General features: G+C 42.0%; 1 protein-coding gene across 1 annotated transcript in view; it reads left to right on the top strand.

Moving 5' to 3' along the window:
- The window catches only part of LOC100759869 (lipoamide acyltransferase component of branched-chain alpha-keto acid dehydrogenase complex, mitochondrial), a 48,957-nt gene that overhangs the window by 14,154 nt on the left and 18,447 nt on the right, over positions 1–16,356 (top strand). Inside the window, exons 2-5 of the mRNA XM_027395583.2 lie at positions 70–909; positions 8,092–8,215; positions 10,309–10,384; positions 13,367–13,548. Of these exons, the coding sequence (XP_027251384.1) occupies positions 607–909; positions 8,092–8,215; positions 10,309–10,384; positions 13,367–13,548 (685 nt within the window). The 5' untranslated portion in view covers positions 70–606. The remainder of the gene's footprint in view (positions 1–69; positions 910–8,091; positions 8,216–10,308; positions 10,385–13,366; positions 13,549–16,356) is intronic.

Here is a 16,356-nt window from a genome sequence, read left to right as displayed (position 1 = left end):
TAATTTGACATTTCTTCAAGAGGCAAAGCAATTCAGGGTTTTAACTTTGTGACTCATTTCTTATTCTAGGCTGCTGTATCTGACCACACTCTCTAAGACTGAAAGTCAATGTGCTGGCATGTTTATTTTAGATGTGAGAAGCCAGTTTGGACAGCCTCAAGGACACTACACAGGAGGAAGAAATGCTAGTCATGGACAAGTGTTCCAGTATGGACTTATGAAAAAGTCGTGCTTCAGAACCTTGTTACAAAATATAAAAACGTCCTATTTTTCTGCCTTCAGTGTAGTAACAGCGCAACACCATTAAGAACATCTTACGACTGACCACTCAGGTCTTCAATGTGTGCCCTTAATTTTTAAAAAAAGAATGGTGATGTATGTATGTGTGCACCTAAGTGTGTGCATGTCGAGCACATGCATGAAGTAGGTGCTTTGAGATGGCCAGAAGAGGGCATGGGATCCCCTGGAAGTGGAGTTGTAGGAGGTTGTGAGCCACCTGATGTGAGTGCTAGAGACTGAACCCTCGTCCTCTGCCAGAGCCATCCCTGCAGCCCCTAAACGTGATTTCTCTCCATTATCTGAACTAAAAGATGGTTGTTGGTGAGTATGTACTCACACAGAAACTCCTGGCCAATTGAGCTGCCCTCCTCCCCACTTCTACCCTCTCCCCCAATCCTCTTCCACAGAGCCTCGGGGCTGCAAGCGGCCCCGCCCCGCCCCCTGGTTGGCTGCTGGGTGGGAGGCTCGTTCCTTCGCTCCCATTGGCCGCTCAGGGAGGTGCGTCTCGCGTCTCGGGATTGGTCACTTGGAGGAGGCGTCTCTCCCAGCTGGGCGGCTGGTGGCTATTTCCGGAGTAAGATGGCTGCAACGCGTGTACTGGGGACCTGGAGCCGGAATGCTGTCAGACTGGTAAGCAGGATTGAGCGGGTCTGAGGTTGAGAAGGAGTGATTTAGTTAGGTGTCACCTGGAGTGGTGCGTTGCTTCCTTCTTCGAGTGCCACGCATCCTATGAGTAAGCGATGGAAAGATGCATGCAGACAGAAGGGCAGCGAAGGTGGAGCGCCAGCCAAGCTGGAAACAAACTCCCTGTTCCTACCTGGGCGCGCTCCTGTGGCGATTAACGTTCCTCCCAGCGGTTCCACGTCCCTGCCTTTCGCCTGCTTTACTTTTGCTTGAGCACCTTGATTCCAGCCAGGCATTGTCATAGGCGCTGCAAACACAGAGCGACATTCTTTCGGGATTTGTTGTGTACCCACCACGCGCCATACGCGGACACTGTTAACCTGACCTGAGGCAATTTTCCGTGGGGGAGGAAGAGAAGAGAAAAGGAAAACTGTACCCTCCAGCTTGAGAGTCACTCGGAGCTCCGCTTCTCTCCTTGGTCCACACCACACAGCGTTCCAACTTCTTATCATCAATTTACCATCTCCACTTGCCTACAGTTCCCCCCTCACTCACATGCTTTTAGCAACCATGGTGGATGTATCTATCCCATTAAGCATTCGGTTTCTTCCTCATTATATAACTTCTTGGATACTGACTTTTCCCATTCCCCTAGATGTTCCTGCAACGGTGGCCTTCTGATCCCACAAAACCTTTTCCCAGCCTGCTGTGTGTCCTGGGCACTGGGGATATAAATATAACACAGAAGACACCATCCCTTTCCTCCTGAGACTGTAATGTAGTGGATGAGAGCAGGGCAGAGGGAGGCTAGGAAAGACCAAAAACCACGGCTTTAGAATCCATCGGAGAAGTGCTCTCATGGAACAGTGCTCAGAGCTACTGTGGCACATGCAGGCGACCCCTGTGGAGGACTGGGGCTCAGAGAGGAATTCCTGGAGGGCAGCGAGTAAGGAGAGTGGGAAGGGGGAGTAGCAGGTAACCAGCTGACTCCTGTCAGCAGCACCTTACTAGGTATTATTGGTGGCCCTTCTTTTGAGAGCTCTCCATTCCTTGCTTGTGAGACACCCGCTCCCCAATGTTATTGTTCCTACATTTTTTGCTTCGTTGTTCCACTGTCCTCTTTCTCCAGCTTCTAAATACTGTGTTAAATACAGTTATACACTGCACAAAGACTTTTCAGTCAGCAGTGGTCCCAGAAGATTACGACAGATCCGAACACTTCCTATGACCTTTTACGTGTTTTTATATGTGTAGATACACAGACAGTTACAGTTGTCTATGGTGTTTAGTACAGTAACATGCTGTACAGGTTTGTGGCATAAGAGCTAGCCTATAGCTTAGGTGGGTGATAAGCTAAGCCATTTGGTTTGTGTAAGCATCATCAAATGATGTAGTTCTCACAGTCCTGTCATTAAGTGATGTGTGCCCACTTCCTTATTTCCTTTCTAAATATGGCTGCTGCACTTTTCCTACTTACTGCACTCTCTCTCCCTCTCCTTTGGATGTAGTCACCAGCTGTGCTAATGCTTCCCTGATGTTTCTTAGTCTTCCAAATGGGTCCACAGAAGGCTCATGTATTCTGCCGTCCAAGAGATCTGCAATTGCATGCTATAAAGTGTTTTTCAATTACAAGTAACACAAGTCCAATGAATGACAGGACATCATCTATGCATACAGATGACAGCTGACATACGTGACAGTCATCATCAAGGCTTTTGACCTTTTCCTATATGGCCATAAGGGAACTGCAATAACTCAGTCAGTGTTTAAGGCTGGAAGGAGGAAGGAATACTTCCAGGCTAACTTAACCAGCTAGAACAGCGTTACGTGGCTACTGCTAGCACAAGGAGCCTGGAAAAGCTAGCCCTCAGCCATCTCACAGTGTGCCATAATGCCTCAGGGATGCAGACTCTGGGCTCCAGGATAGAACTCTCAAACCTGTTTCTCTTGATTCTAGCTTCTAACTCTGAAGAAATCTAGCCACTGTTCACCGCCTCACTCTTAATTGAGGTGTCTTAGTCTTTCCTAATTGGGCCACTTGCTTCTGATCTGCCCCTTTTGTAGTTTATTACCCATAGGTTAGCCATGATGATCTTATAAAGTAAGGCACACATTAGCTCATGCCGTGTTCTTGCTTAAGACAACTCTTTTTTAGAAATGCTCACGAGCCACATGACCTAGGAAATTTATGCTCTGGCTTCTTCAACATGTCAGTCTTCATTCTTTATTAAAAACTTGCTCATTCTATACTTGATTATTCTCTTACCCACCCTCTTTCAATTTCCTTTTCTACATCCTTAATTGTTCCTCTTCTACTTTTGTGCCCCCATTTGTTGTTGTTGTTTTATTTTGTTTTACAAGATTGGGTTTCTGTGGCTGTCCTGGAACTTGCTTTGTAGACCAAGCTGGCTTCAAACTCAGACATCTGCCTGCCTCTGCCTCCCAAGTGCTGGGATTAAAGGCGTGCACCACTACCACCCTGCTTATGAGACAACATTCTTTATTTGCCTTTGTGTTTATAGTTTATTTCACTTGATATGATTGCCAGTACCACCCATTTTCTTGAAAATAATATATTTTTTATTCTATCACTTTACTGGGCATTGATTATAAACATCAATGAAATAAGATTAGAGTAAAAAAAAAAAGTAAACACTTTTCACACACAAACACACATTACTCATTGCAGCCCCAACTCTGACTGTGCTCACTTGTCGCACACTAAATTGCCAGAGAACTCTGTGAAACAACTAGCTGAGCACACACTGTGCTCTCTTGATTCCAGACCTTTGCTCATACATTTCCTTGGCCCTGAAGACTCTTGCCTCATCTGCAGCACCTCTCATCTCCTGGGTTACTCCCACTCAATCTGCAGTCTTACTTCAGGTTAACTCTCTCCAGAGGTTCCCTTAGCACACCCTGTTGTAGCAGTGTTAATGGCCTGTGTGCTTCACTGCATTTTTCATTCTACTAGTGTCTTAGAGGTTTCTATTGCTGTGAAGAGACACCATGACCATAGCAGCACTTATAAAGAAAACATTTATTTGGTGGTGGCTTGCTTACAGTTTCAGAGGTTCAGTCCATTATCATCAAGATGGGAAGCATAGCAGCATGCAGGCAGACATGGTGCTACTGGAGTAGCTGAGAATCCTACATCTTGCAGGCAACAGGAAGTCGACTGATTTACTGGGTGGTATCCTGAGCACGGGAAACCTCAAAGCCTGCCCCCACAGTGACACACTTCCTCCAACAAGGTCATACCCACTCCAGCAGAGCCACCCTTCTAATAGTGCTAGTCCCTGTGAGATTATGGGGGACAATTATAGTCAAACTACCACAATTAAACACAACATATGGGCAGGAATTGCATGTGTTTCCTTCTATATGTAACCCTGAATTCTGCACACTGTGAGAGCACATAAATATTTGTGAAATGACTCAGTAAAAGACGATTTTGTTTTGCTTTTTGTTTGTTTGTTTTTGTTTTGTTTTGTTTTGCTTCAAGATAGAGTTTCTCTGTGTAACAGCCTTGGCTGTCATGGAACTCTTTCTGGAGGCTAGGATGGCTTCAGATTCTCAGAGATTCACCTGCTTTTGCCTCCTGAGTGCTGAGATTAAAGGTGTGTGCTACCACTCTCAGCACTTGATTTTTGCTTTTTTTTTTTTTTTAAATCTTATACAAACATTTTTAAAGGAAGAGGGCTCAGCGCCTGTGATAAATTAATCATATCCAAGGGGTTTCCTGTTTGACTAGGAGTTACACATTTGGTTCCTAATTTAGTCAACTATGCTCCATTGAATTTATTTATTTGTTGTGTGTATGGAGGGGAACACACAAGTATCATGATACAAGCCAGGCAGTGGTGGCACACGCCTTTAATCCCAGGCAGAGGCAGTTGGATCTCTGTGAGTTTGAGGCCTGCCTTTTCTACAGAGCGAGTACCATGATAGGCTCCAAAGCTACACAGAGAAACCCTGTCTCAGAAAACCAAAAAAAAAAAAAAAAAACATGATACACATGTGAAAATTACAGGTCAACTTAAAGGAGTCAGTTTTCTCATTCCACTATTTGGGATCTGGGGATCGAACTCATGTCCTCAGGCTTGGCAGCAAGAGCCTTTACTCACTGAACCACTGAACCATCCTACTGGCCCCTGTGTTATATTTTTAAATGATATTTGCCTTCCTGTTCAAAAGACTAAGTAATTTGAACTTACTTATTTACTTCTTTTTTTTTTAAGATTTATTTATTTATTTATTTATCATGTATACAGTGCAGGCCAGAAGAGGGCACCAGATCAGATGAGTGTGAGCCACCATGTGGTTGCTGGGAATTGAACTCAGAACCTCAGGAAGAACAGTCAGTGCTCTTAACCCCTGAGGCATCTCTCCAGCCCCATTTATTTACTTCTTTATTGTGTTAGTCAGCTAAAATTTTTCACCTCCATCTTTTTTTTTCTGGTTATAGACATTAAATTATTAATACAATAAATCGCTAAATATAAATTGGAATTATCTCAGGCATATTGGGCCAGTTAATCTCAACGGAATTGTGTCTGTTAACTATTGTTCATGATTCAGTGAAAGAAGTTTTTGTTTTGCTTTTTATTTTCTGCATAAGTTTGTAAGGGGGGAGAGCTTGATGCCTGAGATAAATTATATGCATGGGGTCTTTGTGTGTCCGTTTCCTGCTTCTCTAGGAGTCAGACATTGGTGTCTCAAATATAAAGCTCTGCCAGTTTGTCCTTTAAAATCTGAGGCTTCTCTGGATCTGGTGGCACATGCTTTTAGTCCCAGAGTTAAGAGGCAGCAGCAGAGCTCTGTGAGTGAGGACAGCCTGGCTGACGCAGGGAGTTCCAGCCCCCCAAGGCTATGTAATATCTCAAGAAAAAAAAAAAAAAGGAGTGGCACCAAAGGCCAGTCTCTTCCAATCACTTTGTACTGTTTGGAGGAAAATAGTCCCTATCTTCCTGTTCTTAACTAGTATGATTCTATAGAGGAAATGCCTCCTCAGGTTTAAAAATTCATTTTTCCTCCTTTCTATTGCCTTTTAATCTCTTCACTTTTGCTCATTTTTAATTTCCCCCCTCTTTCTCTTCAAAGTCATCCAGTGGCTGCTAATCACATATTGCCCATTGCAAATCAGTTACCTTTTCTCTGTCCTTGTGGATCAGATTCAGGAGCCCGTGTTTCATGTGTCAACTACTACAGTCAGCCTTGCCCTTTCTCTCTGGACTTTACCTCTAGTAACCTATCCTATGAGCTAAGCAGACTGTGTCCTAACCCTGTCCTAACCCCCCAAAAGCATAAATTCCCACTCCTCATCCTGTCATTCACAGACATGAGCAGCCATCTTGAGTAGTCACTGCTTTCCTTGACAAAGCTGATCAAGCCACGCCCTGCTCCTGCAGCTGTGTTAATCACATTCTTGCTATGTTTACATCACTTCCTGTGCCTTGGAAGTGTCCTTCTGCTCTTCATTATTCAAATTTATTGTGTAAAGCCCAGTTTAAATCTTCTTTAAGGTCAAGCTAATTCTCCCTCACTTCTCTTTTGTTTTGGGTTCTTCTTCTTCTTCTTCTTCTTCTTCTTCTTCTTCTTCTTCTTCTTCTTCTTCTTCTTCTTCTCTTCTTCTCTTCTCCTCCTCCTCCTTCTCTCTCTCTCTCTCTCTCTCTCTCTCTCTCCTCTCTCTCTCTCTCCCTCTCCTAGATTATGTGTTAGACCCCCGAAAACTCAAGTATCCGGGGTCCCAGGCCACGTTCGCGGTCACCCCAATCACCAGGCGGATTCGAGAGCTTGCTGCAAACTGCACGAGGCTTTATTGTAATTTAACGAGCTAACCCCATGTTAGCTCGGGTCTTTCACCCACCCGCCATGGCGGACGGCTAGAAAAGACGGCTTGAAGCTGCTGCGCATAGATCTTTATAGGGCAGCGTAAGGGGAGTGTCTAGGGGTACGCACAGGCTCACGATTGGTGTGCCTCCAGGCTTGGAGGGCTTGCCCTGTGTTGATTGGTCAACTGGTTGTTATGGCTCATAGGCCCTCCCAGGGTGGTTGCTATGCTCTCTACGTCATTGTCGTGCTCTTGTCCGTAAAGCACACCCAGGGTCGTAAAGCATAGCGCCACCAGCTAACCTCTGATTGGCTCCCTGTCACGAGACAGGCATCTGACTTTCTAGTTTCTAGGACAAGGTCATAGAAGCACATGTTGGACCGTTATGGCTTCAAAAGGGAAGCTGGTTACTTCAATTGCTTGGAAAGAAAGGATTCTTTCTCCGGACAACATGATGTGTTAGGAAGAGCCTAGGCTTCAACATCAGGTTTACTTGTCTTCAAAGCTTCATTTTACCCCTTGATTGCAGCATGACCTTGCACTAGTAACTGCCTCTTCCATCACTTTTCATCTTCCAGGAGACATTCCAGGAGCTGGAGAGAAGGCAATGTACCTGGTACATAGCAAGAGAGCACTCAGTGGGTTCTAACTGGATGGTTTGTGACCCCTGATCTATTAGTAGCTCCTCAGCTGGAGCTGTGTTGTTGAAGGGAAAGAAGCCTTCTGTAGGTTAACTTTCTCCAAAGGTTTTAAAGTGTGAAGTATATTATTTAAGTCAAGATGAATTTGTATACTGCATTAGGCATCTCTATATTTTCTTTCTGAAGAAGCAGAGGTGATTTGTTGTTTGTTTCTGCAGTCCTAGGGTGAAGTTAGGGCCTTATGCATGCTAGCTGAGCTACATCTACAGCCCCAGTTTTCCTTCATCATATTCATTCAGGAATTCTAACTACTTAAGTATACCTACTCATGGAAGCATAAGGAATTCGGGACAATGTTTTAAACATACAAACATATGTGCCTCAGTGGGTGTAGTGTGGTAGAGTTTGAGGTCTTTTGATTACCAGGACAGAGCAAATTAGAAAACGATTAGTTTCATCAATTTGATTGTTCCTGCTGTTAACTATTCTGAATTTTCCTAAATAATTCATTATTGACATGAGTATCAGTCGAAAATAGAACTGAATGAATTTCATTATTACTTAAACAGCCATTAGAATAGTCTCTACTTTTATTTGGGGTATGTGGGTGAACCCGAAGCTTTCTGCATATGGGACATACATTCTGCCAATGAGCTTTACTCCAGCCTCTGAGGATTTGTAAATGCTTTTTTTGTCTTGTTTTTTCTTTGATAGACTTGTGTTCGCTATTTCCAAACATGTAATAATGTACATGTTTTAAAGCCAAAATGTGTGTGTTCCTTCGGTTATTCTTTGCTCAAATACAGTCAACCACATCTCTCCCTGAGAACAGCAGCTGGTGAGTATGCTTCCCAAATAGCATGGCAAATAATGTTATCTTTATTGACTCTTTTTCTTAGTAACTGAAGACTTGCCAAAGTAAAAAAGTTGAGCCTATATTTCTAGCGTGGCTCTCCCTACCTCTATCCATTTCTTCTTTTCTTTCCCCCTCCACTCCATAGTTTCTCTTAGTGTTGGTCTTTCTCCAGTTGGGGCTGGGTTATACCCAGTCATTTGTTCTTTATTCTCTGGTTTTCTAGGGTACAATCATTAGCACTGATGTGACCCTCACAGTTAAGCTAAATTGCTGACTTAATAGAAGCATCTTAATGTCCTTGTGCAGTCACTCTGCTTGTGACATGAAAATTAATCTACTGTTAGGATGGCATGATATAATTAATCACTCTGACTGTCCCTGAATAGAGAGCTCCTTGGCTTTTATCTACTTACCTTTCTCCCAGCTACCCAGCCTCTGTAAATAACTTGAGGCTTCAAGTATTAGATTTGGCAAAGGCATAAGAGCTTTTTTCTGCCTATGTATTAAGAACTCTGTCAGAGAACCCTAGATTTCTTTATATTCTTTAGCATTTGGTAGATACAGAGGCACTGGCAATTGGAAATCAGAGGAATTATAGGCAGATTCTGCCCACTTTTCCATGCTTTTATATGCTATCCTCAATTAGCACCACATATACAATATCTATAGTAATTTATTTTGGTAATTGTATGGATGGAAAGTGTGTGTGTGTGTGTGTGTGTGTGTGTGTGTGTGTGTGTGTGTGTGTGTGTGTGTGTGCTGAAAATACATATGTGTGGTGCTGAAAATAAAACCCAGGACTTCACACATGGAGGCAAGCCAAGATTACCATTTTCTAACCCTGATCACATGTTACTTCCCAGAGAAAGTAGAGGCCACTTTGGGAGGAACAGCAAGTTCCTGCTTTGTCCTCTAAACACTTCTTGTGAACTCTGGGTCTCTGTTTATCAATTGCAGGTTATGTGGGCTACTGTGTGGCATTGGTTTGTTTTGAGACAGGGTTTCTCTATGTAGCCCTGGATACCCTGGAACTCACTCTGGAAACCAGGCTGGCCTCAAACTCACAGAGCTCTGCCTGACTCTGCCTCCTGAGTGCTGGGGTTACAAGTGTGCACCACCACTGCCCAGCTTCCTGTTTTTTCATTATTAGCTGTGTAACACTGAGAAAGTGGCTTGTCTCTGTTTCACCATCTGGAAAATGAGTAACCATAGTATTTAATTCAATTGTGCTGCTGTGAGCATCCATTCAGGAAGTGAGATCACCTGTGTGCAAGGCACTGCCTAAGGCTGTATCAATAGACCAAACAGAACTTTACATTGGACACATTAAACAAAATAGGGTGTATGTTTAAGTACCTCTGTCTCTGTCACTCACCATCTTTTAAAGTTTCTTTTACTCTGCTTAATGGAGAGAGAAAAGAAAAGTCTTAGAGATGATTTGGCAGAACATAATTTGGACATATTAAAAAATGTTCAGTGGGCTGGAGAGATGGCTCAGTGGTTAAGAGGTCTGGCTGCTCTTCCAGAGGTCCTGAGTTCAATTCCCAGCAACCACATGTTGGCTCACAATTATCTATAAGATCTGGTGCTCTCTTCTGGCCTGCAGGCAGGCATATATGCAGGCAGAACATTGTACATAATAAATAAAATTTTTTAGAGAGAGAAAAAGAGAGAAGGAAGGAAGGAAGGAAGGAAGGAAGGAAGGAAGGAAGGAAGGAAGGAAGGAAGGAAGGAAATGTTTAGGCATGGTGGTACACACCTGTAATCCCAGCAGCACTCTGTAGACCAGGCTGGCCTTGAACTCACAGAGATCTGCTTGCCTCTTCCTCCTGAGTGCTGGGATTAAAGGCGTGCGCCACCAACGCCCGGCGGTTATGTCTTTTAAAGTTATAAAATGTTGGATTTTTTAGTTTACTGGGTTTTGGTTTTTGTTTTTTCATTTGTTTGGCTTGGTTTGGTTGTCTATAGGATGGAAAGATTTCTGCCTCTATTTGAGAACATATTCTAATTTTAGAAATAAAAGTAGTTATTGATAATACATATTTAATGATATCATTTCCCATTTATTTTTGAAGTGCTACAGGGACAGGTTGTTCAGTTCAAACTCTCTGACATTGGAGAAGGGATTCGAGAAGTAACTATTAAAGAATGGTAAGTTAGTCTCAAAGTAATTTTACATCAATGTAAAATTAATTGGATATGTAAAAAGTGAGACTCAAATTAGGAAACTTCTTTGCTGATATTCTGGTAACAGAAGTTATTTCTCAAGTCTCTTTCTTTGATGTGATTTATTAGTGATTGTTACTTTATTTTATGTATGTGTTTTGCATGCATGTACGTCTGTGCGCCGTGTGCCCTCAAAGGCCAGAAGAGGGTACAGATCCTCAGGAACTGGAGTTAACAGATGGTTGTGAGCCACCATGTGGGTGCCAGGAATTGAACCCAGTACCCTTAATGGCAAAGCCATCTCTCCAGTCTGTTTCTTTCTCTTTAAAGTCCTTGTACTGTCTATTCTTTGCTTCAGTTAAGAAAGAGATTGCTTTCTAAGTGATGATAAGTTGATATAAAACCAGAGCAATGAAATAATCAAATCCAGGGTAGTGAGCCTGCAAACTAAGCACCTCTAAATGACACCAAGCCCCCATGGTTTTGAAAGAATCTAATGTATGAACTCACAATTTCCTTCCTAATATCTTCAAAACTCCTGTCATCAAACTCTCTATCATACTGAAGATGGTTTTCAGTAAGAAGATGGTTTTCAGGTTTTCATGGTACCTGGCATATCTTGCCCGTAGATACTTTACCTGAAAGGCACAAATCAAAAAATCTTCCTCAAAACCTAAAAAATTAGGACTAGAGAGATGACTCAGTGGTTAAGAGCATGAACTGCCCTTCCAGAGGTCCTGAGTTCCTTTCCTGGCACCAACATTTGGCAGTTCACAGCTGCCTGTGACTTCACCTCTAGGGGAATCCTACGCCTCTGTCTCATACATACATGCCTCATACTTACATGCCCCCATCCCAGTTAAAACAAAAACTTTAAATTTATATAATATAGATATACATACATACATACATACATACATACATACATACATACATGCTTAGAACAAAAGGAAGAAATCCTCTACTGTCTTTGATATTCTCCACCCTTTTGTGTCTTTCTTCTTTTGGGAAAAAAAATCCCTCTTGTCATTGAACTAAGTTTTAAGGGTTTTTAGAAGTAGCAGTTATGATGGTTAAGGAGATTTCTCCTCATAATTCTTTATTTTTTGCACCTCAAGATTTTTACTCTATAACCCAACCTAGCCTTAAACTTGCCATCCTTCTTTCTCAGCCTCCTTAATGCTGGGATATTGGTTATGTTCCACAGTGCTTGGCTTAAATATTCTACTGAGGCCAGTGAATGGCATTTTCTCTACTTAGCATTCTTTGCTTTGTAAGCAGAGGGTTTCAGTAAGTACCTATCCTTACAGTTGTCTTTCCTGACACTGTGTCACTGTGAGGCAAGCCAAGGACTCAGAAGAGCCTGGCTTTGAACCTTGTGATGCAGCTCTTCTCCACTGAGCCACTGCCTCTCATGGTGTAGAATCAGGTGACAGTCAAGAGTGGCTCTCCCAGCTCACGGTGGCTGTTAATACAATTAAATGTAATATGTAGGAAAAGTCTTACCTCTCCGAAGGACTGTATATATTTGACTTATTGATGCTTTACTTCAAGACCAAGTTTTCTTCTAGACTAAATTAAAATTTAACTTCTTAATTTCTATTTTATTAATTTTGTAGATTCACATCTATAGTAAAGGGGTTAAGGCTCTTAGAAGATCAAATTATTTTTTTCCTAATGAGAATCTTAAGGCCAGGCCTGGTTTTCTCAGCTACTTTGGAGGGTGAGGCTGGAGGATTTCAAGTTTGAGGTAAGCCTGCCCTACACAGAGAGAATCTAAATAGTTTAGTTTTTTATGTTTTATTTTTGAAATGGGGGTATCTTGATACGTAGCCTAGGCTGACCTTGTATTTATGATCCTCCTGCCTCTGTCTCTTGAGTGATGGGATCATCACTGTGCCTGGCTCTCATGCCTGTCTCTGCTGGTATCAAAGGCGTGCGCTGCCACGCCCCCCCCCCCCCAGCTCATGTTCAGCTTTTTAAACTATCATTTCTGACCCCGTCCCTTTCTTTCCAATGGAGACAGCAGCATTTGTGTTAGCATACTTTATGACTTTGTCTCAGAAGTCTCTGAGATTGGTTCATTTTTCCTTTGCCGTTCTCAGATCTCAATTGACTGATCCTCAGATTCACTGATTTTTCCTTTTACCAAAAAGAATCTGCTGCTCAACCCTTCTAGTAAATTATTTTCATTTTAGTCCATCTTTAACTGCAAAATTTGGTGTGTATTGTCATGTATCTATTTCTGCTGCTTTGTTGCTGTTTTCTATTTAGCAGGGTATCATTTTCCCATGCTTCCTTCAATTTTGGGACATTATTTTAGTTCTTTGTTCCTTAAGGCTACAGCTGTCCTAGGCCAAAATAGGATGGTACCAGAGCAAGTTAAAACCACAAAGGATGCATGTTGAAGACATCATCATTGTTGTCATCATTATTGTTATTTATTTCCAAAAACTGTTCATTCTTTAAGTCTGACAAAAAGTTAATACGGGTTGAATATCCTTTATCTGAAATATTTGGTTATCAAATCTACTTCAGATTTCATATTGTAGATTATAGACTACTTGCTTAGGCTTCATCATTTGAGCATCCAGAATCCAAGGTTTTGAACATCACTGTTTGGATAGAAAAAAAAATTCAGATTTTGCATTTTCTAATTAGGGATGCTCATTATATAATTTTATGCAAGAGGAAATACCACTTTATTTTCTAAAAAAAGTGGATCAAGCAGAATTAAACCTGGAGGTATGGGGTTTAGTTTTGGTTTTTAATTTTAGCATTTGTTAGGGGTTTGTCAAAGAAACTTTGAAAGCCATTTTCATCTTTTCTAAAACATTTCCTTGTGCACCATCTGGGCGTCAGAGCTGGGCTAATGGTTTTTAATGTACTGTGAGGCATTTACAGGAACATGCAAGGATGATTTATCGTGACTACTCATGTAAAAGCGTCCTTGTCTCTTCCTTCCAGGTTTGTAAAAGAAGGAGATATCGTGTCTCAGTTTGACAGCATCTGTGAAGTTCAAAGTGACAAGGCCTCTGTCACCATCACCAGCCGTTACGATGGTGTCATTAAGAGGCTCTATTACAATCTAGACGATATCGCTTATGTGGGGAAGCCACTGATAGACATCGAAACAGAAGCTTTAAAGGGTAAGTGTGTCTTGCTGCATTTGTCATTGCTGTCCTTTTGTTGTTGTTAGTCCTTTCCGGGTGTGGTGATCCCAGAGCTTGTCAGGTGGAAGCAGGAGGATTGTAAGTTTGAAGCCAGTTCAGGCTACTTATCCTGGGCTACAGAGAAACTCTGTCTCAAAAATAGGATAATTCTAACTCACAGAAGCTGGGATGGGGGGCTGGAGAGATGGCTTAGTGGTTAAGAGGTCTGGCTGCTCTTCCAGAGGTCCCAAGTTCAATTCCCAGCAACCACATGGTGGCTCACAACCATCTATAATGAGATCTGGTGCCTTCTTCCATCCTGCAGGCAGAACATTATATACATAATAAGTAAATAAAAAGAATCTTTAAAAAAAAATCCTTTCATTAAAAAAAAAAAGAACCTGAGCTGGGGATTAAGAACAGGAAATTAGGAAAACTGAAAAGATTTTCTGTGATATCTGATTATCTTTCCATCAGATACTACAGCAAAAACCTGTACAGTAAGACTTCATCTGTCTGAATGTCTGACTTCTGGAAACTTTATGTTCAATGAATCAAGAAGCCCTCTCAGGGACTAAAGATTGAGATGCACAACACTGGTTAGTAAGAGCACAAATTGGAGTCTAGAAAAGTTGAACCTAACATAGTAGGTTCAGTGTTTCACATCTGGAATCGTCACTGCCTTCGCCTCTTTGTGGATGGCCAATGGTGATAGACACATCATCGCAGGATTTTGTGTAGAGGCAGGAGTCACCTCTGTGAACCAAGAGCAGAGAGAGAGCTTCAGGGTTGCAGGAGAGAGAGCACACCTCTGCGGTGTCCAAAGGACAACTCACTTGGTCCCAGTTCTTAAAAATTCCACAGCACTTCTCAGTATTCCCTCCCCCAGGATCAAGTCTCCAGTACAGGACTCTGGGGGAGGGTGGAAGAGGATACTCAAACCATAACAGCACAGACACATATTTTTATTTTTTTCTGTAATACACATGTGCATTTTCCACTGATGGTGACCATGAAAGCCACAATGCCTCAGAAGCAGAACAGAAAATAAAGAAAATCAATGTACAAGAAGTGATTGGGTAGAATTAGCTGTCATGGCGCTTACAAGTAGATGTAACACAGGGAATTCATTATGAGAACCAGAGGGAAACAGAAACATTGGGCAGTCCCATCAGTGGCAGAGAGCTAGCTTTCTTTCTCAGAAGTTGATCGAGTTTATCATCTTGAAAAATAGCTTCAGCATCAGGTTAGGAGAGCAGTGGGTTCTGTGGTAGCGACTGAGGAGATGGCTAAGTAGGTAAAACGCTGCCATAGAAGCATGAGGACCCGAATTTGGATTCCTAGAACCCATGAAAAAGCTGGACATTGCAGAGTGCATCTGTGTCCTGAATTGGGTGAGAACAGAGAGGCAGATCCCAGGAGCCTACTGGCCAGCCAGTTTACCTACAAAGGGGAAGCCCAGGTTCAGTGAGAGACCCTTTCTCAAAAGCTAAGGTGGAAAAATGATTGACAAAGACATCTGACATTGTCCTCCGGCCTTTGTATATGCATCCATGAGCAGGAGTGCAAGTGGGCTCACATACATACAGTAAAAACTAGGGCTGGTGTGGTGGCGCACACCTTTAATCTTAGCACTCAGGAAGTAAACACAGATCCCTCTGAGTTCCAGGCCAGGTAAGGCTACATGAGACCCTGTCTGAAACAAACAACCCAGTAAGCATTAAAAACTCTTAAAATACATCAATAATGGGGTTCATAAGGCAGAATTTGTTATATGTGAAATATTGAATAAAGATATAAGTAGCCTACTTCAGAAGTCAGGAGAGTTTGAATGATAGTGGCAGATAGTTTTTCAATTCCATTATTTATATAATAATAATACTAATATTATAATCACTTTCCAGAATCACATTTCTTGTAGCTTGAGTAAGAATGACCCCCTTCATAGGCTCATATATTTGAATGCTTATTCACCAGGGAGTCTTTGATAGGGTTAGGAAATGTGGATTTATTGGAAGAAGTGTGTCACTGGGGGTGGGCTTTGAGGTTTTAAAAGCCCATGCCAGGCCCAGTCTCTCTATCTGCTTGCAGATCAGGATATAGCTTTCAGCTACTGCTCTAGCTCCATGAGTACTGTCATGATATGATACTGGACCCACCCTGTCTGATACTGTAAGCCAGCCCCAATTAAATGCTTTCTGTTATGAGTTGCCTTGGTCATGATGTCTCTTCACAGAAATAGAACACTGACTATGACAACATTTTATGCCCATTTTGTTTGTCTTTCCCTTCAAGGAATTCTAATTTGAAAAAAAAAAAGAAGAAGAAAAAAAGAAAAAGGGAAGAAAGAGAAAAAATAGAAATTAAGAAACAGACCCAAAAAATATATTTATTTAGGTAATCCATTGAATAGTAACTGATAAATTAGGAAATGTCTGATGATCAATAACAACCTGTAACTAATCAGTTGTTGCTTTGGCGGGATAGAGAGAAGTGAGAAGGGTTGGGAAATACTACCAAGAAATTAAAGGGCACTTAACTTTATATACATATTATTTATTATGTGTGTGCGTGTGCATGCCACCATTCACATGCAGTGATCCGAGGAAAACTTTTGGGAATTGGTTTTCTCCTTCCATGATGTAGATCCTGGGGATCAAATTTAATTTGTCAGGCTTATGACCCTTTACCTGATGAGCCACCTCTTTGGTCCCTGGACTTTTTTTTTTTTTTTAAGATAGAGTCTCACTATGTGCCTCTGGCTGATCTGAACTCACAGTGTAGACCAGGCAGACTTGCTGCTTC

Source organism: Cricetulus griseus, assembly GCF_003668045.3.
Source record: "Cricetulus griseus strain 17A/GY chromosome 1 unlocalized genomic scaffold, alternate assembly CriGri-PICRH-1.0 chr1_0, whole genome shotgun sequence".
NCBI lineage: Eukaryota > Metazoa > Chordata > Mammalia > Rodentia > Cricetidae > Cricetulus > Cricetulus griseus.
This window is presented reverse-complemented; position numbering and strand designations above follow the sequence as displayed.